Below are 25,414 nucleotides of genomic sequence, written 5' to 3' on the forward strand. Positions count from 1 at the left end.
ACGGTGGCCGCAGAATGGCAGTTTTGAGCTCAACTTTGTTTAAACGAAAAGCCTGGCAGACTATGTTTGACTCTTTTCGCTTATGGCGTAAGGAGGCCGAACAGAAAGAAATAAAACAAGCTAAAAGAGATAGGAGGGATAGGTCTATTTTACAAGCTGCCCAACAGTTTAAAAATAATGAGACCGATCATGCGATTGAGGTTTCAGATAGGCAACATCGTATGGCGGTAGATAAATGTTATCCAGTGTTGCCAACTTCCCCTACAGAGAAAAATGTGGACCCTGAGAAGGATCCTTTAATGTCCCATCTGTTGAGATTACCTCCGCCCTATGCGCAGGGGGCTAATGTACCTTTTGCACTACCGCCTGCCCCGGGAGCGAATGCACCTTTATTATTAGCACCTGCCCCACCTGTTCCACCTGTTGTTCCACCTGTCGCTCCTCAATCGGTTCCTGCACCCCCACCACAGCCTCTTCCGGTATTACCGAGCTCTCCCCTACCTTCGTCTCCCTTTGTACCTATTACTCCCTCTTCTGCCCGCCTAATATTCTGTCTCCTGTCCTAATGACGAATTCTCCCTCCGCTCGGAGGTGAATGGTTGATACAGTTTCTGGCCTTTTGTCCCCTCTCTTTGGGACACTTCAAATGACCCCTGTTCCTCCTCGTAGACAAGCTCGTAGTCAGCTCCCAGGTCCAGATGAACGGGAAGTGCTAGATCTCCTTGCCCGAAGGTGGATCACGAATGGCCCCCAGTATAGTGTGCAAGACATTATGGTCACCTTTCAACAGTGGGAGGCACCAACGCAGAGATATGTTTTTGATACTATGTGTAACATTTTAGGTCAAGGGTGGGAGGATATGGGATTGGGACCAGCCCCTCAGGGCCTGCTAGATGTTCAGGCCGAGTTTGATAAAGGGCTGATTGTGGGCGCAGAGGTTGAGGATGCGGTAAGGACGCTTGTCACATTTAGAATGATGTTCGCTTCCGGTCTTTGCCAAAACACGATTCCTCTGTTAGACGAAAATTAAAACACTATCCTATGAGAGAGGTTCCCCCAGTGTGGAGAGAGGAGGTTGCAGCTCAGGGTGGTAATCCTCTCATACCTGCTCACTTTCAACGTGTGTGGGTACACGTTCCTTGGAAATGATCCTTACCGGACCCCCATAAAAATCCTGCTGGGTACTACAAAGAGTTGTCCGAAACTGTCGATGCATGTATTATGAATTTGGCCGTTATAGACATGCTAATGGGCAATGTGGTCCCACAACCATTATGGGCTAGGATTCGAAAGGAGGACCATCCCGGGGAATTGGGAGGTGATTGGGCTGCCATACTTGCCGCGGACAGACTCCAAGTGGGTGGTGCCAAACCTGAGGCTTTAATTACCGAACTCCCAGCTAGGATCATTGCCTTACTGAAAACTATGATGCCCCCTCTGCGAGTTAATTGGGATAAGTTAGCAGCTTGTAAGCAGAAAGCGGATGAAAACGTCTCTGATTTCTTCACTCGTTTTGAGGAGACGTTTATCGATCATAGTGGTCAGGATATGAGCACGGAAGGTGGCCAACGACTGTTTGTAGATAAATTTGTGTCAAATTTGGTTCCGGAAATATCTAATAAATTGAAGAATTCCGAAAGTGCGTGGGCGGTCTCCTCTTCGGCCCAGATATTGGCTACTGCTCAGTATTATGAAAATAGGGATAAAGAGGAAAGAGAGAAACTTGATAAAAAGACTAAAGAGCTTAAAACAAAAGTTCTTTTGCAACAAGCTTATCCTCCTCGCCCTGCCCAACGTGAATATCAGCCGCCTCCACAATTTCAGAGACAGTTGCAGAGGCCTGGGCCTTTTGTTCCCCGACCCCCACTGGGCCAGAATCAATGCGCCTACTGTAAAGAGAAGGCCATTTAAAGTATAATTGCCCGGTTTTGTTACAGCGTACGAGCAGCATTACCGGGTCACAAGGCCGGGGTGGTTATCAGTCAGCACCCAGAGGTAGAGGACGAGGTACGCCGCCTAATAACCAACGTTCCATGCCCCCTGGAAACTCCACAAATTATTTTGATCAGCAAAATGTTCAGTCTACCAACTATTACAATTATGATTATTATACTGAGGATGAGAGACAGAATTCCCAATCTAGCTAGGACATCCATGGACAAAGTAAGGGAGTAGTATCAGTTCCAGTGGACCAAAGCGGGCCTTATGTTGATGTGGTAGCACTAGGCGTTACAGAGCCATTCCTATTAGACACTGGTGCGACGAAGAGCTCTATGATTCACTCTAAACTCCCTGGGGCACCTTTGTCTGGCTGTACGAATGTTTATGTAGGTTTTTCTGGCGCCCCAGTTCTAAACCCAGTTTCACGCCCTTTGCCCATTTCAATAGGTCCTTACAAATTGGAGGCCCCGCTCCTTTTAACAACTGGTTGTGGTGAAAATTTGTTGGGCTTGGATTTATTGAGGTAAGAAATTGACCTCACCGATGTACTTGTCTAAAGACCAGCTTCCCCCTGAATTACAATCTCTTCCCGCCACCCTCTGGGCCACTGGCCCCAATGATGTGGGCCTCCTGCGGATCCCACCCTACATTGTAACCCTCAAGCCTAATATTAAATTTCCTCGCATTCCACAGTATAAAATTTCCAGTGACGGCGAAAAAGCTCTTTTGACTATAGTTCATGATTTGGTACAAAATGGTGTGGTTGAAGAGACTAGGGGAAATGTATGCAATAGTCCTGTTCTGCCTGTTTTTAAACGAACCGACCCCTCTCAGCCACCTGTCTATCGTTTTGTGATTGATCTCAGAGAGGTCAACAAGATTGTAGTACCTCAATTCCCTGTTGTCCCGGATATTAATGCCCTGTTGACAATGATACCCGCCTCAGCTTCCTGGTTTTTTGTCATTGACCTCAAAAATGCTTTCTTCAGCATTCCCATTGCTGAGGAAAGTAGGGATATTTTTGGCTTCTCCTTAGCAGGCCGAAGCTTCCGGTTCAAGTGGGCTCCTCAAAGTTATTGCGAGAGCCCCTCCATTTATAGTCAAGCATTAAAATCACAGCTCGATACTAAGTCTTTACCACCAGGGGCCACTCTCATTCAATATGTGGATGACCTGTTGGTTGCAGCAAATTCTGAGGACACTTGTAAAAAGGCTACCATTTCACTTATCTGACCACCACCACAAGGTTTCACCATCTAAATTGCAATATTGCTGCCAAGAGGTTACCTACCTAGGTCATCTCATGTCAAAGGAGGGGCGGCGATTGACCCCAGAACGTATCCAAGCAATTTCCCAAATGCCTATTCCATGTACCCAAAATGAGGTGCGTGCCTTTTTAGGTATTACCTCTTATTGTAGACAATGGATCCCCAGTTTTTCACTTCTGGCGAAACCCTTGTTGGCAATTACTCTTAAAGATACACCGCACCCTCTCCCATGGACTGCGGAATGTCAGAAAAGTTTCACTGTTTACGTACTGCCTTGTGCTCTGCTCCTGTGTTAGGAATTCCTGATTACAGAAAGCCTTTCACACTCTATGTTCATGAGAAAGAAGATTGCGCATTATCAGTTTTAACGCAACGATTTGGGGACAAGCAACGTCCCTGTGCCTATTTTTCGGCCACGTTAGATCCAGTGGCCAAGGCATTACCTAGCTGTTTGAGGGCTACAGCAGCAGCGGCAGTTTCCATTCGCCAGTCTGCTGGATTGGTATTAGATAATACCCTCATTGTCATGGTGCCGCATGCAGTAGACACCCTCTTAAATAGAACAAAGACTCAACACCTCACGAGTGCCCGCCTTTCGGGGTACGAATTGACGCTCTTGGCTAGCCACATACACATTAAGCGATGTAATGCCCTGAACCCGGCAACATTGCTGCCAATTCCAGTAGAAAATGGTACTCAGGAGCAGCATGATTGCTTCCTCCGCACGGAGGAAGAGACAAGAGGCAGAGTTGATTTAAAGGATACTCCACTCCCAGACCCGGATGGGATCCTATGGGTGGACGGTTCTTGTTTTAAGCTTCCCAATGGTGAAACGACCTCAGCCTATGCAGTCACTACCTTGTACACTGTTGTGGAAACAGCGCGTATTATACATAATTCAGCCCAGGCAGCTAAATTGATAACACTGACTAGAGCTTGTGTGTTGGCTGTAGGAAAAAGGGTGAATGTGTATACTGATAGTCAGTATGCGTTTGGAGTGGCCCATAGTTTTGGCCGCCTGTGGAAGGAAAGAGGGTTTCTCACATCCCATGGCACTAAGATACAGCATGGCCAATTGGTAAATGACCTTCTTGAATCACTTACCTTGCCCACTCAGATAGCAATTGTGAAGTGTAGTGCACATAAGAAGATCACTGATGATGTAGGTCAAGGAAATGCTTTCGCAGACCAGATAGCGAAAGAGACAGCTAGAGACACTACAAGCCACATGTATGTTGTGGGCTCTGCTAGATGGGTTGCACAAGGAGGGATGTGTGAGAATACTGTGGACAGTGTGAAAATGATCCAGGCAGAGGCCACAGAGAAAGAATTGAGTACGTGAAAAGAGTATAGGAAGGTTGGATGTGACAGGGTGCTGGACAGACTTGTCGGAACATCAACGCTGGTTGTTACCAGATGCTTATGTACTCCCAGTAGTTACCATGGCACATGGTCCAGCCCACATTATCGCTAAAGGTATATGCAAACTTCTGGCTCCGGTATGGCAGAATGTGGGGATCCCTAAATGTGCAGACAATCTGGTTAAGCATTGTATTATATGCTTGATGCATAACCCGGGGAAGGGAACACCAAGACCAGCAGGCCACTTTGCTCCCCCAACGTACCCTTTTGAGGTTTAGCAAATAGATTACATTCACATGGAACGATGTAACAATCTGAAGTATGTTCTTGTTGTGGTATGTGCCTTCTCCCGATGGATAGAGGCCTATCCCCTGAAAGATAATACTGCTCTATCCACGGCAAAAGTCCTTTTGAAGGAGTTTCTGCCGAGATTTGGGTTACCCAGAATTATTTGGAGTGACAATGGAAGTGAATTTGTGGGTCAGATCATGCAGAAAGTATGTACAGGCTTTGGCATTAAACAAAAGTTCCACGCAGCAAACCATCCTCAGTCAGCAGGTTTGGTGGAATGCTATAATGGCACTCTTAAGCTTAAACTCGCGGAAATACAAGCCAGCACGGGTCTTGCTTGGCCTGATGCCTTGCCCTTGGCTCTCTTATCCACCAGAACAACCACCCATTCCCGTATGGGGCTTAGTCCTTATGAGGTTGTGTTTGGACGCCCTGCAAATGTTTGGGGAGTCCCAAGGCCAAAGAAATACTCCGAGATAGAGCATCCATTGTTAATTGACTATTTGCATGATCTCACCACTAAGTTATGTGTCCTTCACCAACAGGTACAAGATACTTTGCCTCAGGCTTCAACGGATCCTGGTCATACCATACGGCCCGGAGATTGGGTCTGCATTAAAAACTTCCAGAGGTCGAAGAACTTGGAACCTCGCTGGAGAGAACCTCGTCAAGTATTTCTAACGACGCGTACTGCAGTGAAGGTGGTCGGCAAAAAGAACTGGGTACATGGGGTACATTGCAAGAAAGTGCCCCTGCCTTTGCCTTATGATCAGTGGGTTCGTAACCCAATTAGCGATTCGGAAAGCGAAAGAATACCAAGATTTGGACTGTTTAGCGATGCACACCTAGACTTTGCCAGATCAGAGAAAGACGACGACGAGGTCCTCCAAGCAGCTATACCACCGGCATTGAAATTGGACACTACTAAACCACATCTCCTTTTCCAAGAACAAACTGTACCTGGTTCCCAGAGGTACGATTTGAGGCCCAGACTGAACAAAAATGCCTCAATAGTGCCTCATTGACTTTGTCTTTATCCCGATTTCCACATGTTGCAGGGCCGTGATCGTAGTCTCAGAATTGTGACCCAAGGTGTGGCTCTAGGCCTGTGGGACTTGTAGGAAAATAAAAAGCACTACAGACAATCACAGCTGAGTGAAGCAACCTCCCGTCACGGGCAACATTTAGAGATGGAAATGAACACAAATTAAGCATGCACTCACAAGGGCAATACCTAGAGGCACGGCTTTTCCTGAATCGTCCCCGCTCGAGGACCGTCTTCTTACGGACCACCTTACCAAGAAAGCCATTTCCCTCACCTACCGCAAACTTATTAATAACCAAAAGACCCCACACTAGCTCTGCGGGATAAATGGCGGGCAGACCTTGGAGACATAGATGAACAGGACTGGCAGGAAGCACTAGCGTCCCCGAGGGAGGTGGCGATCCCGTCCCGGCTACGGCTGGTACAGCTGAAGGTCCTACACAGGACATACTACACTAGGGCTATGCTCCACAAAATCGGTCGAGCTACAACACCACTTTGTCTGTGCGGCTGTGGGGCAAGGGGTACATTCTACCATACATTCTGGGAATGCCCGCACATAGCATTTTTTTGGGAGGAGGTAATGGACACAATTACGAGTGAGTGGTTTCCCAGTTCCTCCCGAACCAAAGCGGTGCCTCCTCAATATATGGGAACCGACTGACCTGAATCATGCAGCACAAGACTGGGCAACTTTGGGGATCATGCTGGCAAAACGTAATATTGCACAACACTGGGGGGGTACCGACGGCTCCCCAGAGGGGACGATGGTGTCGGGACATGGATAGCTCAAAAGCAGTCTTCATACGCAGAGGGTGTCCCCAAAAGTGGGCACGGGTATGGGGTAGATGGAACTCATTCCGTGGTAACATCTTTGCCCCTACAACACCAGACTCGGACCTTGACCTGAGCGATTAACCCAAGGGGTCCAACAAGGAGGCGAAGCAAAGGCCGGGATCGGCACTCTGAAAAATGTTCTCTTGCTATATCTTACTATGTAACTTACAACACTTTGTGATATTATTATACCTGTGTAACTGACCCGCACTGGACTCATATGATGTAGGCAATGCCTAATGTACCCAGCTATTTCTTTTGTATTATTTTATTTTTGTTACTGATAATAAAATGTTACCCCCCCAAAAAAAAGAGATGGAAATGACTGTTCAAAAGGGAATGGACAAAATACAAACAATGAGCACGAAGCATTGTAAATCATTGCATAATCGTTTTGTAGTGGCTTTAATAATATTGATTTTAATGTGTATTATATTGTCTTGCATAGGATGGGGACTACATGTAATTTTTACGCAGCCTATTCCCAAAGTTACCGTTGAAATGCATACACATGCCCCTCTACCCAGTCATGTTGAGTCGAGAAGGAGTGAATTCCGTAACAACACATTTGTTTCTATGCTACACCAACATCAATTGGCTACTATTGCGACAAACTGTTGGGTTTGTGGTCTTCTGCCAAGTTCAGTGAATACTGGAATACCATACATTACCCTTCCTTTTTCATTTAATGGTTCCTGTAGTGCATGGTGGGAATTGAGTGCCAGTTAGGTATTTTCTGGAGATGGTGATACCCGAGACGTAAGGAGCTTGGGAGTACCTCTATACCATTTATGTTGGCGGGACAGAAAAAGGATATATGGGACGAATAGTGAGAAGTCAGAATATGCTGATCGCCAAACCAGATCTACGGATTTGTATTTCCTGCCCTCTAATAAAACCTCTCGAAAAGGACAAACTTTTCTAGTGGTACCTGGACAAGCACCATTCTGTATTAGGAAAGGAGGGTTAGAATATAAAGGTACAAGCAAATGCCAACATATTGTGACCTTGAATGGGACAGATTGGCCTTGCATGGTTCCCTCACGTAATACATACTTCGTGTGTGGAAATAAGGCTTACACTTCTCTACCTGGTAATTGGAGAGGCACTTGTTATATCGCTTGGTTGTTGCCCCCTACATATATAGCAGATGCCAAGCATCATTTACAGAATAGAAGGGTGGCGTCAGACCAGGATACGTCAGGACAAAAAGTCGGGGATGTCTTGAAAGGACTTCTTCCATTCTGGGGTCCAATAGCCAACAGTAGAGACTAATTCGAGTTGTAGAAGCCACTGTCAATGAAACAGCTGGAGCTTTGAGTAATCTCACTGCAGAACTCGTTGCTGACCGCCTTGTCACGCTTCAGAACAGGATGGTATTAGATTTTATTCTTGCTGACCGTGGGGGCATATGCAAATTGATCAGATCTAGCTGTTGCATTGATATTCCAGACAACGCCCCTACAGTATACCAAGCCATCTCTAAACTACATAAGATCGCTGAGTCCGTTCACCAGGATGAAGGGAATTGGTCTCTGATGGGATGGTTTGTGGGACTACTGTCTACATGGGGATGGAAGATTCTTACCTTTGTCGGAGCGACTTTGGCTATTCTCTTCTCATGCTGCCTTTGCCTACAATGTGGTCCCGCTATATGCGGGCTCTGCGCCACCCTGTGTGTTCCAAATCCTGTATTCCAGAAAGCAGAGAACACGAAGATAATGCTGCAACAACAGCTTGTAGATTTCATGGCTATTGAAGTCGATTCTGATTAACAACAGCCTCTGTGTTTTTGCCTGAGTAATGGCAAAAGGAGGGTCTGAGGAAATTTGATTACGGCTCCATCTTGCGTATTGACACCATTGTGATGTTGCCCTCACTCAGGCACCTACGACCTTCGTAGCATTTCTTTCATACTCTGTACTGTAACATGTTAAACGACCTTTTCCTGTCTCTCTGAGCAAAGTACATTCTGAGACCCGGCTCGAAGCAACTAATTCCAGTGATAACCATCTATTGACCCTTGGTGATCCTTCTCTGCCTCTCCAATTGTTTTACGAATCACCACCTGCAACACGCACACACGTCCTGTTGTAAATTAATTTAACTTAGGAATGCTCATGCCACCTGGCCTATAGGGTCAGGTAGAGAACACGACCCTAGGGAAGGAATTTCTATTACCTATTATCCTGTATCTTGTACAAAGAATGTTTGCTAGTGGATGATTTGTTTGTTTTTATTGCACATTGAGGGGGTTGTTGCTTTAGGGGATTAAAGCGCTATAAAAGACTGTGAGCCACGGATTGAAGTGGCAGTCTCCTGAGAACCTACCACTGATGTACTTCTAGGACAACTGTACCTAGCTGCAGCTAATAAATTGAAGTTCCTATGCCAGCAGAGTGTTCTGTGTCTCTGTACATTTAGAAGGCGAACTCAGAAGATTTCAGGCGTACCCTGCGCCGCCAGGCCTAATTCAGCCTGGTTCTTCAGCATGTTGTTGGGTTCAGGTTGATCGGCCCACTATTTAGCCATAACACTCACGCAACTGCAAAAATACCTGAAAGTCGAGTGCTTTTAATATTACAGGCTGCATGCTTTAGACACATTCGGAAGAAGAGCTTTCCCAGGAGCAGAGTATACCTGATCCTGTGATGTGATTCCACTAAGCTGATCTTTACGGTATGGGGTTCCCCATTCAAGCCTAGAGACCTTCTATTAGTCTAATGATAATAATAATATTAGTGTACTAGCGAAAGGAAGGTTGCTGTAATGCACTGTCATTTTAGTATGATTTCTCCTTTCATTTTCTATGGTATTGTAACTATGCTGATGGTTTTGATTTTAATCATTTGTCTGCTTATGTTAGCCAAAGTACTGCATCTTAGGACACTAGGTTTATAAAATAAACTCTTTAAATTTTACCGTGTCTCTGTGTACTCTTGTTGTGGACTGATATGAGAATAATTACGAACAGGTATTTCTGATTCCCACAATTCCTGAGAATACACTAAGTCGCTTGTTCTGGGTTGCCTATACATTGGGACCGCCGAGATAAAACTCGGATAACAAATGGGACACTGATGCTGGTCGGATAAGGGGTTCTGGGTTCTGAGGTGAGTTTTTGGTACACCACAATTCACTGAGGTCCTGGTTTCCTGTGCATTGTTCTGTGCATAAGCAGAATCCCTGCAACAGGTGTAGGCCGCCGTGTGGGAGTTCACAAGCTGACAACGGAGGAGCAGCGCGGCGTTGGATAAAGTGGTATGCAAAAAGAATATATAAAGGTAAAGCTACGGATCGGCAGGCGAAGAAACCAGGTACAGTGCCCCACAGGGAGAAGTAGAATGAGGTGTGGGGGCCAACCTTAGAATACAGGGAGGGAGAGCAGAACACCGTGGAGGGAAAGCACTAAAAAGCGTTAACTACTCAGGAACAGAAAATAGAGGACGGCGGTGATGTCAGAGATGGGTGTGCAAAGAAAACCAGGCTGTGTGAATACCGGCTCCCAAGAAAATGTAGAGCCGGAAAGGGAGGCATCCCGCTTACCTGGAGCCGTGAGCGACCTGTGCTCCTTCCTCGTACCGCCTTTGGATAATGTGGAATCCATTTGCGAGGAGGCGGGCCAGTATATATAGAACAAGTGAAGAGCGCGCACCGAACAGAAAGCGGAAAGAGAGACTCAAGGGGGCGATCATCCCCCGGGATGGTATCGCTATCTGCTAGTTATCCTGCGTGTGATGGAACGTCAGGAATGTAGGAGACGGCCTGATGCGGTGTGGCGTCCGCAGTTGGCATAGTTACCAGGCAAAGTAAATGGCATGAAAGAGAGATTATCGGAAAAAGCGTTGCATATCAAAAAGCATCGGACCGCCATATGAGAGTATTGTGCCGGCACCCAAAATTAACGCGATGTAGGCATGTGAAAATATCAGAACTCTCCGTGCCGTATGCGACAAAGTAATAAACCGGAACAGTGAACGGGGAAACGGCCTGGTGTAGCGAGGCGTCCACCGTCGGCATGGCTACCCAGCAGGGTAAAGGGCATGGAAAAAGGACTAACAGCAAAAGCCACACACGATAATACTGCTTCTCAAAGTGATATATGGCTAATCTATCGGCACACATGATACCGTGATGTTGGCATGTGGGAAGGTCAGAACCCTTCATGTGGAATACGATAAAGTAATATGCGAATCAGAAAAGACGGGGAAAGGCGGAAGCTTGTTACAACCATCATGCATAATAAGTAACCAATGGTAAAATAAGGTGAGGGGGAAGAAAAGCCCCCACACTGTACAGTAAAGGAGGTCAAGTGACTAAAGGGGCAAGGTTTAATACTTGTATTCTCTGAGGGTCCAAAAGTGTCGTGCAATGAAGCCGAAACAAGAGCCAGTCCTACATGATGGAGACGGGGTAATGTACCGGCGGTGAGTAAATAAAAAGGGGGAAGAAAGACATAACACAGGGTCGACAAGCGGCGACGAGTAAGAATCAAAAAGGAGGGGTATAATAAAAAGCGGGTTACCATTCTCTTTGCTTATAACTGATGACCCTGACCCCTTTTTGGATATTTGCCTCTACTGCCATTTCACTTGGGCTCTTGGTCCACCGACCATTTCCGTTGACTACGGCTTGTCGACCCTGTGTTATGTCTTTCTTCCTCCTTTTTATTATACCCCTCCTTTTTAGGTCTCGCTGAGTCAGCACGCATGCGCTGCTTGGAGAGACTTTAGTAGGTGAGTTTTCAAAGTGCTGCTGGCTGGCGACAAGCTTGCGTTCATGTGAGCGTGCACGTGCGAACCGCCAGCCTTCAGCGCCATCTGTCTTTCCTCTTGCTTGCTCCTTGCCTCCGCCCCTCCCCCCGCCTTCACGCTTAAAAGCGTTCAGGATTCTCCCAGTGGGTGCATCTCCGTCAAATCCCCAAATCTACAACATTGATTATTTTTAAGAGTGGCACGGGTTCACCAGACCCTTCCTCACAATCTTAACATTTACACTAAAACAACTCTGCGTCACTTTTTGATTAAACATGCCAATGCTTTATATCTAGAGGAGATGTTTTATTAATTTGTCATTACCAGTACTCTTCCGTATTGGGCCTGTATTACGGTAGATATATTGTTTGTCCTTGCGTTCAGTAGAATTCCCGTTTTAATGGGAGAATTTGGGTTCCTAACCTGCGCTTTTGATGTTGGGAATTTCATATGGAGTTGGTCCTTAGAAGGGTAGTAGCTGCCTTCATGGTCAGATTGATATGTTCTAGATCGGCTATAGAGCGGTCTGTCAGGAACTAGAGCATTCGTCTCTGTGGTCGTTTGTCTTCATGAGGTCTGTCAAAGGCTGCCAGACATGCGTGTGCATGTGTCTTGATGCGTACACACGGGCATTTAGGAAAAAACATTGAGAAAGCCAATATCTCTGCCTTTTAGAGCTGGAGCTGTTGGCTTTGCAACTGCTTGTTTTAATTATTTATTGGTTTGCTGTCAGTCACATTTGTGTGCAACATAAACTGCACGCTATTTTCACCCTACTCCAAGCTAAATAACTTAAGTAAGATGAAAAGGAACATGAATACAGCATTGCAGGGAGCCTTGTGACTTTGTGGCAGGCCGATAATTATACCCCAATGCAAATATCAATCAGTAGAATTTATTTTTTGTTAAAACCTTGAAAGGTGCCTTGGAATAACTGAAAGCAACTTCTTCTATGAGTAGTCGGATTCCTAGAGAAGGGTGTGTTGACAGCCCTAGGTAGCAACAAGCATTGGCGTAGCCAATAGGTCTCGCCTCTGGACCTTATAAGTTTTTAGCAATGCAACAGTAGATGTTGTTGTCCCAAGCATATTGTGCTGGATAACTAAACACTTTTAAGGTTCCAAAGGCGAGATCTATTGGCTATGCCAATGCTTGTTGATTCTTACTCGCCGCCGCTTGTCGACCCTATGTTATGTCTTTCTTCCCCCTTTTTAATAGGCCTGGGCGAAGCACTACGCTACGCTCGCGTAGTTTGCGAAGTTCGCGCTACTTCGCACTACGCGAACTGCACGTAGCACAGTGCGAACACGCGTAGCGTAGTGTTGCGTAGTGCTGCGGTCATTTTTTGCTTGCTCGCGGTCCTCAACGTCAAGTTGGCGACCGCGAGCAAGCAAAATGACATCCTGGCGAGACTTTTTCCTTGTTCGCGATCGCGAGCATGGAAAATAAACCTCCCGGCGAGATTCACAACGCGAGAAGGTCAGGTTTCTCATTGCGAGGGGTCGCGTATGCTCGCGACCGCTCGCGATGAGAAACTACCAGTTCGCGTTGAGAAAGCTGCAGCTCGAGGAAAAATCTACTCGAGCAGCAGAAAACTACAGCTCGCACTGTGCAAGATGTCATTTTCAATGATTGCACAGTGCCGGTTGCTTGTCCGCACTGTGCAATCATTGAAAACAACATCTTGCACAGTGCGAACATGTTACTTCGCAGTTCGCGAAGTGCTACGCGTAGCTCGCGTAGTGCGAACTTCACTTTGCGTAGCTTCGCGAAGTGCTACTTCGCGAACTACGCCCACCCTTACTTTTTATTACACACCTCCTTTTTGATTTGTACTCGCCGCCGGTACACTACCCCGTCTCCATCACGTAGGACTGGCTCTTGTTTCGGGTTCATTGCACGACACTTTTGGACCCTCAGAGAATACAAGTTTTAAACCTTGTCCCTTTAGTCACTTGACCTCCTTTACTGAACAGTGTGGGGGCTTTTCTTCCCCCTCACCTTATTTTACCATTGGTTACTTATTATGCATGATGGTTGCCACAAGCTTTCGCCTTTCCCCGTCTTTTCTGATTAGCATATTACTTTGTCGTATTCCACATGAAGGGTTCTGACCTTCCCACATGCCAACATCACGGTATCATGTGTGCCGATACATTAGCCATATATCACTTTCAGAAGCAGTATTATCGTATGTGTGGCTTTTGCCGTTAGTCCTTTTTCCATGCCCTTTACCCTGCTGGGTAGCCATGCCGACGGTGGACGCCTCGCTACACCAGGCCGTTTCCCCGTTCACTGTTCCGGTTTATTACTTTGTTGCATACAGCATGGAGGGTTCGGATATTTTCACACGCCTACATCACGTTAATTTTGGGAGCCGGCACAATACTCTCATATCGCAGTCCGATGCTTTTTTATGCGCAATGCTTTTTCCGATAGTGTTTCTTTTATGCCCTTTACTTTGCCTGGTAACTATGCCGACTGCGGACACCTCGCCGCATCAGGCCGTCTCCTACATTCCTGATGTTCCGTCACATGCAGGATAACTAGCAGATAGCGATACCATCCCGGGGGGATGAACGCCCCCTTGAGTCTCTCTTTCCGCTTTATGTTCGGTGCGCGCTCTTCACTTGTTCTATATATACTGGCCCGCCACCTCGCAAATGGATTTCACATTATCCAAAGGCGGTACGAGGAAGGAGCACAGGTCGCTCACGGCTCCAGGTAAGCGGGATACCTCCCTTTCCGGCTCAACACTTTCTTGGGAGCCGGTATTCACACAGCCTGGTTTTCTTTGCACGCCTATCTCTGACATCACCGCTGTCCTCGCTTTTCTGTTCCTAAGTAGGTAACGCTTTTTAGTGCCTCCCCTCCACGGTGTTCTGCTCTCCCTCCCTGTATTCCAAGGTTGGACCCCACACCGCATTCTACTTCTCCCTGTGGGGCACTGTACCTGGGTTCTTCGCCTGCCGATCCTAGGCTTTACCTTTATATAATCTTTTCGCTGTTCGCATACCACATTATCCACCGTCGCGCTGCTCCTTTGTTGTCCTCTGTCAGCTTGTATACTCCCACACGGCAGCCCACACCCCTAAGGGTCTCTGACAGCCAGCCATGGGCCCGTGCATGTTTTACTTACTTCTTTTTGACTACGGCATGCTTTAGATCTGCCGGGGCAGTAGTTGGGTCCCTAATTACCTTTGTGCTTGCACATAACTCCTTCAACCGCTTTTTACATTTGATCTCTGCTGTCCACACTGCCCTCTTTCGCACTGGTTCTTGATAGACCCCACCCTATTATTTAATAGGTGGGCTTGCCTTTGCATCCCTGACATACTTGCTCATGTACATTACGCTTTCTCCACCCATGGCAGATGCATTACTTGGGCCCTTATCAAAGAGGCATTTTCTCTCCATGGAGTCGCCATCACACACGTGACCTCCCCCACACTTGGAAACGGTCCATTCCCACAAGAAGACCATTTTACTTCGGAATGCAACTTAACCGTTCGGTACAAACATACGGTATGTATCATTGAGTGTTTAGGCACTACCCAGTATGATCGTTAATTGATTTTGCTTTTCCCTTATATAGTTTTTGGATACCCAATTTGTGCCCTTATATGGAGGGATCCCCTTGTCATTCTTTACGTTATTGATCTTGTGACTACTTCATCTACTACAGTCTTACCCCACCGCTCCAGGTTCGATGCGCCCCAGACCACTTTCGGGCACTGTAGTCACTAAGTCTTTTCAGACGCCGTACCCCATGGCTTGCCAATCCGCCTGTCCCGCGCCCACGATCACTGCTACTGGCGGCATATCTAGCCGCCCCATTTTCCTGTTCTCCCCTTTTAAGGTCGGGACACCGCTCGGTCTTAGACCTAGCAACCATTATTTAGTTTTTCTTTTATTTGTGCTTCCACCCTAACATAGGTCCCTGAGTGCACACTGACGCCCCGTGCACACATCCATTTCTGGTTTCACTCCCACTATACATGGCATTTTTCTGGATTAGAACCCGAAGTACACACTGACGACTGATTCCAAGACACCCAGTAGGTCCCTGGACTAATCATCACTCGCCACACTGAATATTAGTCTTGTACAACATTGGCGCTACATACGCCCCTTTGAGATGTGTAATAGATTCCCTCACATATCAGCTAAGACTCACAAGTGCAAGATTTGCTCCAATTATGCAGCTTATTTTGGCTACACCCATTAGTCCAGAATATGCGAGTTATCACTTAAGTTGGAGATCCCCCTTTCTAGTTTGATAGAACGCGCATCACAAAGTATTGATCTCCTTTTAACCCTTTAAGAAATAGATATTTAACGGTGACCCTTGATTGTGTGATCAGTGTCCCTGATTTTGCAATGCTAAAGACCTACGCTGCTTGAGAGATAGGCGCGAATTACCATTTTTTGCCTTAGTTTTATCCACAGCTGTGTCGTCAAGTGTGCATCATTTGCAGGAACTGTGCTTTTAACATTTGTGCTTGTTTTGTGTCCACGATTTATTTGTTGTAAGTTATTTTTGTTTAGGCATCGACCCCATAAGGGGTGTGTAGCATTATTTCGGTTTTGTCTGATGTGGGAATTATTGTGCTTGTTAGGATTTGTGTGCTGTTGATTATATTTATTCATTTTTTGTCTGGTGCCTATGTTGCTATATGTGTGTATTTACATTATTTATGTTACACCTCTTTTCAGCCCTGACGAAGTTCAATCTTTCTGAACGAAACACGTTGGCTGAGGCTTGTTGCACATATCTGTTGGATTACCTAATAAAAAAACGTTTTTCAAAAAAACAAAAAATCGACCATTCGTTGTTACTGAAACAGGCTATTGGGGTAGTGCACCACTCCACTTGTTCTCAAACCTCCAGTAATACTCACAGAATCCCAAAGATGGTCTCAACTCATCTTTAGAACTTGGGGTGGGAAGCTCCCTAATAGGTCTAATGAAAACATCGTTAGGTTTAATTGTTTCTCTGGCTATCTGATGACCTAAATATTCAACCTCTGCATTAAAACATTTACACTGATCTGTAAGGTCATGCCTACTTTGTGTAACTTATCTAACACTTTGGATAATTTTAAATTATGTTTGTACCCACACAGAAAAGAATACTTCCTAAAACAATGCTACTCCTAAAAAGATTTTCCATCAACTGCTGAATCACTAAGGTGGCAGAAGTAAGACCAAGAGTAAAGAGGGTATTGAAATGGTGACAATCTGGAGATAACTATATGTGATTAAATACCACTCCTAGGTCTAAAGTGGAGAAAAAGTTATCTTCAACCTGACATAGCAAACATTTCTTGAATATTTGGAAAGGAATAACAGTCAACTAAGAGTCATTTATTTAAGGGACTAAGATTGGCACATAATCACAACTTTTTTTTACTAACTTGAATAACAGGAGAAATCCATTTTGTAAATTCAACTAGTTGAATAATGCCTTTCCTTAAACTTCTCAGTCATCATGGACAGCTCTTTCCTTATACTGAGTGATACACTTTTGAGATTGTGTCAAAGCAATAAAGCATTGTCATTAAGCTTGATTTGATGAGCAAACCTGTAGACACACATCAATTTTTTCCTGCAAAACCTTTAAACTCAAAATTTGTATCAATTTATATTGTTTAAGACATTGTTTTCTGTTGTAATTTTATGAACACTATCATCATGCTGAGTATGCTCACTAACACTAAAAATCATATTGACCGTATTAAAGTCCATCGCATTCGACGATCTTCTACAACAGTATTAATCTGTTTGCTATAGAGTTTGGGAGAAATGAGCACAACATTTAGAAAACCTTTCCAGAATTGCACTTAAAATGCTTTAAATGTTGTAGAAATGTTCATGTTAGGACATTACTGGTAGGAAAAAGAGTAAATGTATAATGTTTAGAACCCTAGTAAATAAACTGCGAAAAGAACACTAGCTAAGCGCGTTTCAAAGACTTTTTTTTGCACCAGGCAACCATTTCTTAACATGTCTATTAACAAGGCCCAAAAGTCTTTTCACTCGACTCTTGCTCACAGTTGCATGAATGAGATATTTAGCAAAACTGCTTAGCATTAGTGACATCATAGAGAAATGTGCTGACTATAACACTGCGTTTATCTAGCATCTCAACCCATATTAGATCTTGTGTTAGAATACAGAGTTCACTAAAACTGTGTATGCTAAATGATGACTTGGAGACTATGAATGATGTTTCCGAATAACATTGATAGATGCTTTCATATTACTGGCTAGCTATTGTTCATGCATCAACCTCATACAGCATACTTTAGCTTAGGTAAGAGGGTTCTCATGAGAACCTTCCATCATGTAACAATTACTGCAACAATAGTATTGACTAATGGCAACAAGGGTACAGACTGTGGGAATCAGAAGAAGCAGCATTGTATGACCGACTATACTGTCTCTTGAACTATTTTAATTGGATATCGACAGAGGACGCATACTGCATTGTTACAAAAGTATTAATCTATATTAATGAGTGTTCCTAGGTAGTTAGCAGCAATTTCCCAATATTACTTCTCACTCTTCACTTCAACTTCCATTATTCCAGCTGGACCTCTGTTTGTTCTAAGAATCTTCTTATGGAGAGTTGATTTCTTTAGCTATTCCCCTGAGGTGATGACATTTGGATTTTGGTGATCCATGCTACTACAAGGATCTCACTTTTATTTACAGTTGCTACTGCATCTGTAGGGAACTCGGTTGAGTTTCCAGAAATACTCCTTATCAGAAGTTCATTTTCTTATTTGCGTTTCTCCAGAGGAACTCTTCATTGTTTTTTCCAGAATAGGTCCTTTGGTGAGCTTAAGGTGTTTCTTTACAAAACACTGAATTTTTCTAATGTTGACTTCTAATCAAATCTTTTTTATAATTCTGTAGACCTACTTATTTAAATAAAGAGATTTAGATGATCTAATCTGATAATAAATAAAGGTTTTCAAACTTTTGCCAACCTCTCATCATTGACTGATCGCAAGTTATATATGTCATTGAAGTTTTGAAATGATTTGGGAGAGCGCTAATTCTCCTCTGGTGGAAACGGTCTGTCAACCTCGCCAGAGCTGCAAGGATTCTACACAGCAAGATTTATAATTGGGTGTATATTGAGACTCAAACATCTTGGTGAGTCCTTGCGCTCATGCAGTTTCTGGTATCAGAATTAATGGTTTCACATGCAGAATAGAGCTTAAAATTAGTACCCATCAATATTTACATAATTCCTGATTCCAGTTTTCTGTGCCCAAAATCCAGATTGAGTGACGAACAGTTACGGTCTTAGTGGTAGCGGTTTGGAGTTGTGAGTATCAATAGGGAGAACTATGTTGCGATTGTGAGATTAGCCTCAATGTGTTTTCCTTGTAAATAAACCGAATATTATTAGAAGTTGTTGAACTTAAAATCGATTTTAGTCTCCAAGAAGCTGAAAGATAATATTCTTGTTTTACAAAGAGATCAGTAGAAGTGGAGGTTGCGGTACCATTACTTCCATATGCAACTATAGGGACAAATGTTGGGGAGTGATTAACTTTGTTAATGCTGGTTAAATCGTATTGCGCACTAGGGTGCAGCTGCATTAATTAGTGTGGATTTTCGCTGGTCGAAAAGTCACTGGAGAGTGTAGAATTCTCTTGAGTGAATGTAAATCCGAAATATTTCCTTAGAGAAAGGAGTTGAGCAGTGGCAGTGTCTGCGTTAGGGCGTTGCCCCACTTATAAATATTATACAATTTAAACATTCAAACTTTGAAATAAAGTGCATATGTAAAAGTTTGAAAGTTGAAATTGTATAAATAATTTAAATTGGTGCACTCACGTCGCGCGTCACGTAACAGAACTGAACATGAGCCGAGCGGCACGCACCATCAGCAAATAATGAGAGCGGCACGACAGCAGTGCGCATGTTGGGTTTGGCCGACTGCCTTTCCCCGGCCAGGAACCCAACATGCGCACAGTGGCTTCTCTACAGCATGCCCATCTGTGACTGGGGGTTGGCCAAAATCACAGACTCCAGTAGTCACAAAATGAGCGGCGAGTTTGCCTACTCACTCCAATCCTGGCTCTGCTCTCTCTGTAAGAGAGCAGTGTCTGCATTGGCTTCTGCTGCATGACATCTAGAGCACGGTTGCCAGCCCAGTAGTCTCGCACTAGCAGAGGCAGTCGCAGGCCTGACTTGGCACCAACGTAGCAATGACCATTCAGTGTAATGGCTTATTGTTAAGCCATGCAGTGATTGGTCATTCTGCCGTTGCTGGGCAAATCGGCCACCCTTCCTCTGCATCATGCACGAGTAGTCGAGACTCGAGACATGGGTCCGTGACACGAGTCATCATCATCGATGATCATCTCATGATCTCATCAATCTTGGATCGGAATTGAACTGCTCCCCATTGCCCTTAGCAGGTATGTGCTCTACATATCCCCACAGACATATATACCCGGCCCGCCCGCTTCATCTTTGGTAAAATGACCACGTCTCCAGCCCTCCTACGTCACACTGGTTGCAAGCACAGGTACATAAAAGAATCAAATTCAACAGGCCTTAGGTAATGTGCACCACCACCTTTGTATCAGAACATACGCGCTTCCTTTCTATAATCCAATTTATTAGACTCCATCACCAGTTCATGCAAGCTTAACACGTGACGTCGGGTTCAGAAATCATCGTATAATACGAACAACCATTTTCTGCAAAGGTGAACCAACTATGGAATAGTCTTCATGTGCAGGACTCGGAGGTCTAAATATTGGGTGAACAGGGGTTCAGTTTGAGTTATTATTTCATGATAATGTTATGTTGATGTCATTTCGAACTAACATGACTCTAGCTTACTGTGAGGACTCGCGATATTCACACACTTTCTGTGCTTAATTTTACACTGTTGAAAATGCAGTAAGTGTTCATGTACAATACACTTGCAATAAAACATAATAAAGAGCTATGAAGAAAAAATACAACTCTGGTAATGGTTCCCTTTTTTAATTGAGGTGGGTGAGTGGAGTCTTTACTTGGGCTGGTGTCTGCCCGCTAGTGACAGTAGAACAGGGGAGAGCAAATCCCGGCTAACTCAAGTCCACCCCATTCACTTAGCTACCAGGGCCCAGTAAACAACAGATATAAATCATGTGCCAATTGGGGCATTGTGGATTGAACCGTGTTCTTACTGGGGAAATTATAAACAAAGTGTGGAAAGAGCATATTCTGTAAAATATAAGGCATGCTAACTGCATGTGAAATATCAAACTGTACCAACTAGGGCATCACAGGAACATGTTCTTGTGCAAATTGGACTTAAGCGCTCCTCTGATCATGCTGTGATCTTCAGCAGATCTTCTGCTGAAGATCACAGCAGGATCAGAGGAGCGCTACAAACAATGTCCTTGTCTGAGCCATCCATCCGCCCCGAGGCCAGCCTGCTTAGGGAGGATCTAAGCTGGCTGGGTGGGAAGGATTCGCCGCGAAGCGGTGCATCCAGCCAGCTGCCAACCAGGCATTGGGGGTCTGTGAGCTAGGCCTTCACGGCGTCAGGTGAGCGGTTTGAACCGCTTTCAAGGTTAGGACCTGGGCAGCCGGGAGAGGACAGCTGCTTATATATGGGGATTGGATGCAGGAGGGTAAACCTCTCCCTCCCCCATAGAGAGAAAAGAAGGAAGTGGGCAGTTGTGGGAGAGTGGCTTTCAGCAGGATGGAAGGAGCCTGTCGTTTACAAGCCTTACATACACAAAACGTGTGTAGCGCTGACGAAAACTGCACATCTTTTTCCCAGGGAAAATATTATTCAGCAGTTATTAACAATTCGCAGTAATGTTTGGATTTGGTTGTTCATATACTGGAGTCAGAATTGGTCACCGACGTCAGTTACAAATTTGTATTGAGAACCGGCTGTCTCAATTAATGGAATTTATCATATCCCCAGCTCAGTCTGGTTTTGTACCCCATCGTTCCACCGCGTTAAACCTCAGAACAATCTTCTCAGTCATACATAGGATTAACCCTGAAACACCCGCAGCAGCTATTCTCCTTGACACGGAGAAAGCATTTGATTCATTAGAATGGCCCTTCTTCCTCACTGTCATGCGACGCATGGGCATTGCCTTGGGTTTTATCGCCACAACAGCATTGCTATACAATAAGCCGACAGCTAGACTTTGCTTAAACGGCACACTCTCACGGCCCTTCCAACTCTCCCGCGGCACCCGCCAAGGCTGCCCCCTCTCCCCTTTATTGTTTATTCTGCCCATGGACCCATTGATACGCCATTTCCAAGTACATCACCTACATAGAGGCCTACAATTCCACACGTGCCTCCTCCTGGTTTCGCACTATGCGGATGACACGATATTATATGTCAGGCACCCCCAAGACAATGTGGACCCGCTGATTCGGGAATTTATCAGATTCTGCAGTTTTTCGGGCCTAGGCATCAATTGGCATAAATCAGTCATATTCCCTTCACTCAATTTCTAAACTTTACAAGGCGTGCGCTACACTGAGACCGAAAAAATGATGACAGAGTTTGCGCCGCCTGGGAGGCGGACTTAGGACGACCAATCACAGATGAACAATGGGCCAAGTGCTAAACAGTCACAACAGACATTTCACTAAACAGTAGACACAAGCTCCTATATTTTATATTTCTGCGCTGAATATTTCACCCCAGTTATGGCACACAAAATTGACCCATCCAAACCGCACAACTATCGAAAATGCTCTACACCTCTTGCAGATTTTGCACGTCTTACCTGGACATGCCCGAATCTGCAGCACTACTGGGAACGTATACATTATACACTAGGGCAAATGATCAATCTCCCGTTGATTCCCATCCCGGAAGTGGCCCTACTGGCATACACAGTCAACTTCCTCAAGAAGATCAGGAAGTTCGCACCCCTAGGCCTCCTGCTTGCAAAGCGGGAAGTAGCCATCCACTGGGGGTGTAATTCGGCCCCCACTGTCCAGAGCTGGCTAAATAGCCTGGCCTACTGTAATGTGAATAGCGAAGTATATGCAAGTGTGATGCCTAGTACATCTTGGCCTAAAGACATATGGCCCCCATATCGCTCGTATATTAAAAATGTACGCAGACATCAGACTCTCGGATTGAACAGGGCATAGTTCCGGAAGGAGTGGGTTAACTCTTATCCCTTTCGTTGCTTATTGCTTTATCGAATGCCTGATGGCCATGATTTCTGCTGATATTAATCACTTGAATATATGCAACCACGGCTGAGGGCTATGTACGGGCGGGAGAGTGTTCGTGGGGGTCTCATGTTTTATAATCTTATACTGGGTTTACGGTGATTACATGCCTGATGAATAAGATCATGATTGTATTTTGCAACTGGTATTGTTTATTGTGACAATGTTTGACAAATGTACAAAGTGAACAAATATGCATAATGCTCCATTTGTATTTAAGAAATTTGAAAATAAAGTTAAAAAAACAGAAAAGAATATTGTCTCCTCATACTGGTAATATGGCCCGAGTCAGGTACTATGTCATTTAGAAAAGGTTATGAAGTGTAAAAAAAAAATCATACTAGATGAGCAGAAAGTAGATCTTTGTGCATTTAAGATGAATTCTATTTTCGTGGAAGAGCGCATGAGATATGTGGTAGCTACTATCAGTACTCCGGGAAATGCGTGCCTCAACAGCATCAAATAAAGGTATTAACCTAGCTCCGTTAAATGTGAACGTGTTTTTTCAGCTAGATATGCATGGGATTGCCACAAATGCACGATTTTCACTAAATGAGGATCACTTTGTCGTAATATTATTAAAATAAATTGCATTGCCAATAGGCCACTGTGGTGGAACCCGTTGTACTCAGCAATAATGACACTAACCCACAGTGTGGGAGCTGAGCTCATGTCCTGGAAAGCTTATGTTCAAGGCTACATTTCAGCACCTAGATCCTTTTTCATGTTTCCATATTGCCTCTTGGTACAGCACGGTGGCTAATAAAAAAATGTTTCCTCTCATATTACCCTTCATTTATACTTCTGAACTTTCAGTAAAAAGATGAAGTGCTGTGAATGGGGCAGGCGCAGGCATAAATATTCAGTACTTGCTGAACACGCTTCCTTTTCGTCCATTGGACATGGTAATCAAGACACATGAAATAGGGGAACAGTGTGACAATTTTAATTGTGACATTCTGTGTAAACCTGTGTGAAATTACTGTGTGGTTTCTGTGACACAATAGTTCGGTATTGTAATTTTACTTTGCATCCCAAGTTTTTCTGGGAGTTGTAGTCCTGGCTCTTTGCAATTGGCCTAAAGTTCTGGATTACCATGGTATGCAAAAGGAAATACTGGACTAGAATATGTTGAACCTGATAACCTGTGATATCTTTAAATCTTAGTTATCGCCATGTGAGAAGATTAAGACAACAGCTGTAAGATTTCACAACCACACTCATGCGTGAATCCAAGACCACAATACCTAAATCTGCAGAGCAGATATTAATACTTAAAAAAGCTTTTCCTGAGAATATGGTGAAAACATATGGCCCTATAAATTAGTCGTAGAAAGGCTTGCATGTTCTACCAGGACTTGTTCAGCAGCAGCCTGCAGACAATAAACACAAAGGCCTGGGCAAGGGATTCCTTTTCAATAGTTTAACAACCTTTCACAATCTAAGTCACCCTGAATCATACCCAAGCGTTTCTGCACCTGCTCCTTTCAAGCAGATATTTGGATGATTACTTGGTGGTTTTCCTCTAACATGAGGGGCCCTTAAAACAAGGTGCTTTAGGAACGGACAGCTGTCCCATAATGGTGTTGGAGGATGACCTGATGAGCTCTGCTAGGATTCTTTACTTGTCAATCTCAGGCATGGGTGAGGGTGCACCGCACCGCATTACGCATTACCAATGTTACCCATTCACAGTATGATGCATGGCTAGTCATTGTTGGTATTGCACTTTATAAATAAATGTTCACGGTAACTGCACTGTGTTGATTGCAAAGTCATAGCATGATGTTTATGTCATTACGCTCCATGACTTTTATGCAGTTTTTTGATGCATTGACACAGGTTCTTGGTATTATAGTCCATGTCAATTAAAATGCGTTATTCTTTATTTAAATGTGCTGAATGTATTAATAGCTTTTCTGAAATCTTTAGAATAACAGCCAAGGGGAAACGCAATGACGCCTTTGTGTTGACACAACTACATTTTGTAATATTTTGCTTTTCAGCATCTGGTAAAGCCTAAGGCTGACAAACTTTACCTAATTTTTGGGCAAAGAAGAGGCACCAACCTTCTTTGCTGCGCTTGTGCCTCTACAACACAGTCAACAACCTCAGCGTTTAAGGTAAGGAAACTGATGTTATATTTTTTTTACATTGTAGTTAAGGGATATGTATGTTGTCTACATGGTGGATGACGTCTGCATGCACATCAGTATCAATTTTATTTGAGGCATATACCTGTGTAATCAATATAAAAGATCGATTTGAATGTTGAGTGCTCGACTGAAGACAATGAATTGGCTCAGGGATAATAACGGCTGGTGTAAGCCTTCTGCTCCCAATGTTTGACTTTGTTTCCCTCTTTTTAATTTGAAACATTCTACCATCATTGGATGGAATCGAATAATAGCCTTTTACCGCCCACCTGCTTCTGGTGTTACCGGTTGTTAAATGACCTCTCTCTTTCCTTGTAATAGGCCCTCACCTGTGGCTTAAGATGTATGTCTGCTTGAATGCCTTCGCAACCAGTGTGGCACAAAGAGGGAGCAGGCTATAAGGCTATATTTTTATCAGTCATATTGTGCGAAGGGGAACTGTTGGAGATATATTGCTATAATGCACAAGATATGCATTTATACAGAAATATGATGTATTTGCACCAAACCTCATACGTAGTA

At 44.5% G+C, this 25,414-nt stretch overlaps 2 protein-coding genes across 2 annotated transcripts in view; one reads left to right on the top strand and one right to left on the bottom strand.

The window, feature by feature from the left end:
- Nucleotides 1-25,414, bottom strand: part of TMEM67 (transmembrane protein 67) — a 1,162,308-nt gene that overhangs the window by 649,176 nt on the left and 487,718 nt on the right. The gene's annotated exons all lie outside the window — the stretch shown is intronic.
- The window catches only part of LOC146831047 (uncharacterized), a 498,359-nt gene continuing 486,850 nt past the window's right edge, over nucleotides 13,906-25,414 (top strand). The window contains exons 1-3 of the mRNA XM_085605279.1: nucleotides 13,906-14,222; nucleotides 14,873-15,023; nucleotides 24,743-24,859. Of these exons, the coding sequence (XP_085461405.1) occupies nucleotides 14,074-14,222; nucleotides 14,873-15,023; nucleotides 24,743-24,859 (417 nt within the window). The 5' untranslated portion in view covers nucleotides 13,906-14,073. The remainder of the gene's footprint in view (nucleotides 14,223-14,872; nucleotides 15,024-24,742; nucleotides 24,860-25,414) is intronic.

This window comes from Triturus cristatus, chromosome 5_1 (assembly GCF_964204655.1).
Source record: "Triturus cristatus chromosome 5_1, aTriCri1.1, whole genome shotgun sequence".
Taxonomy (NCBI): Eukaryota; Metazoa; Chordata; class Amphibia; order Caudata; family Salamandridae; genus Triturus; species Triturus cristatus.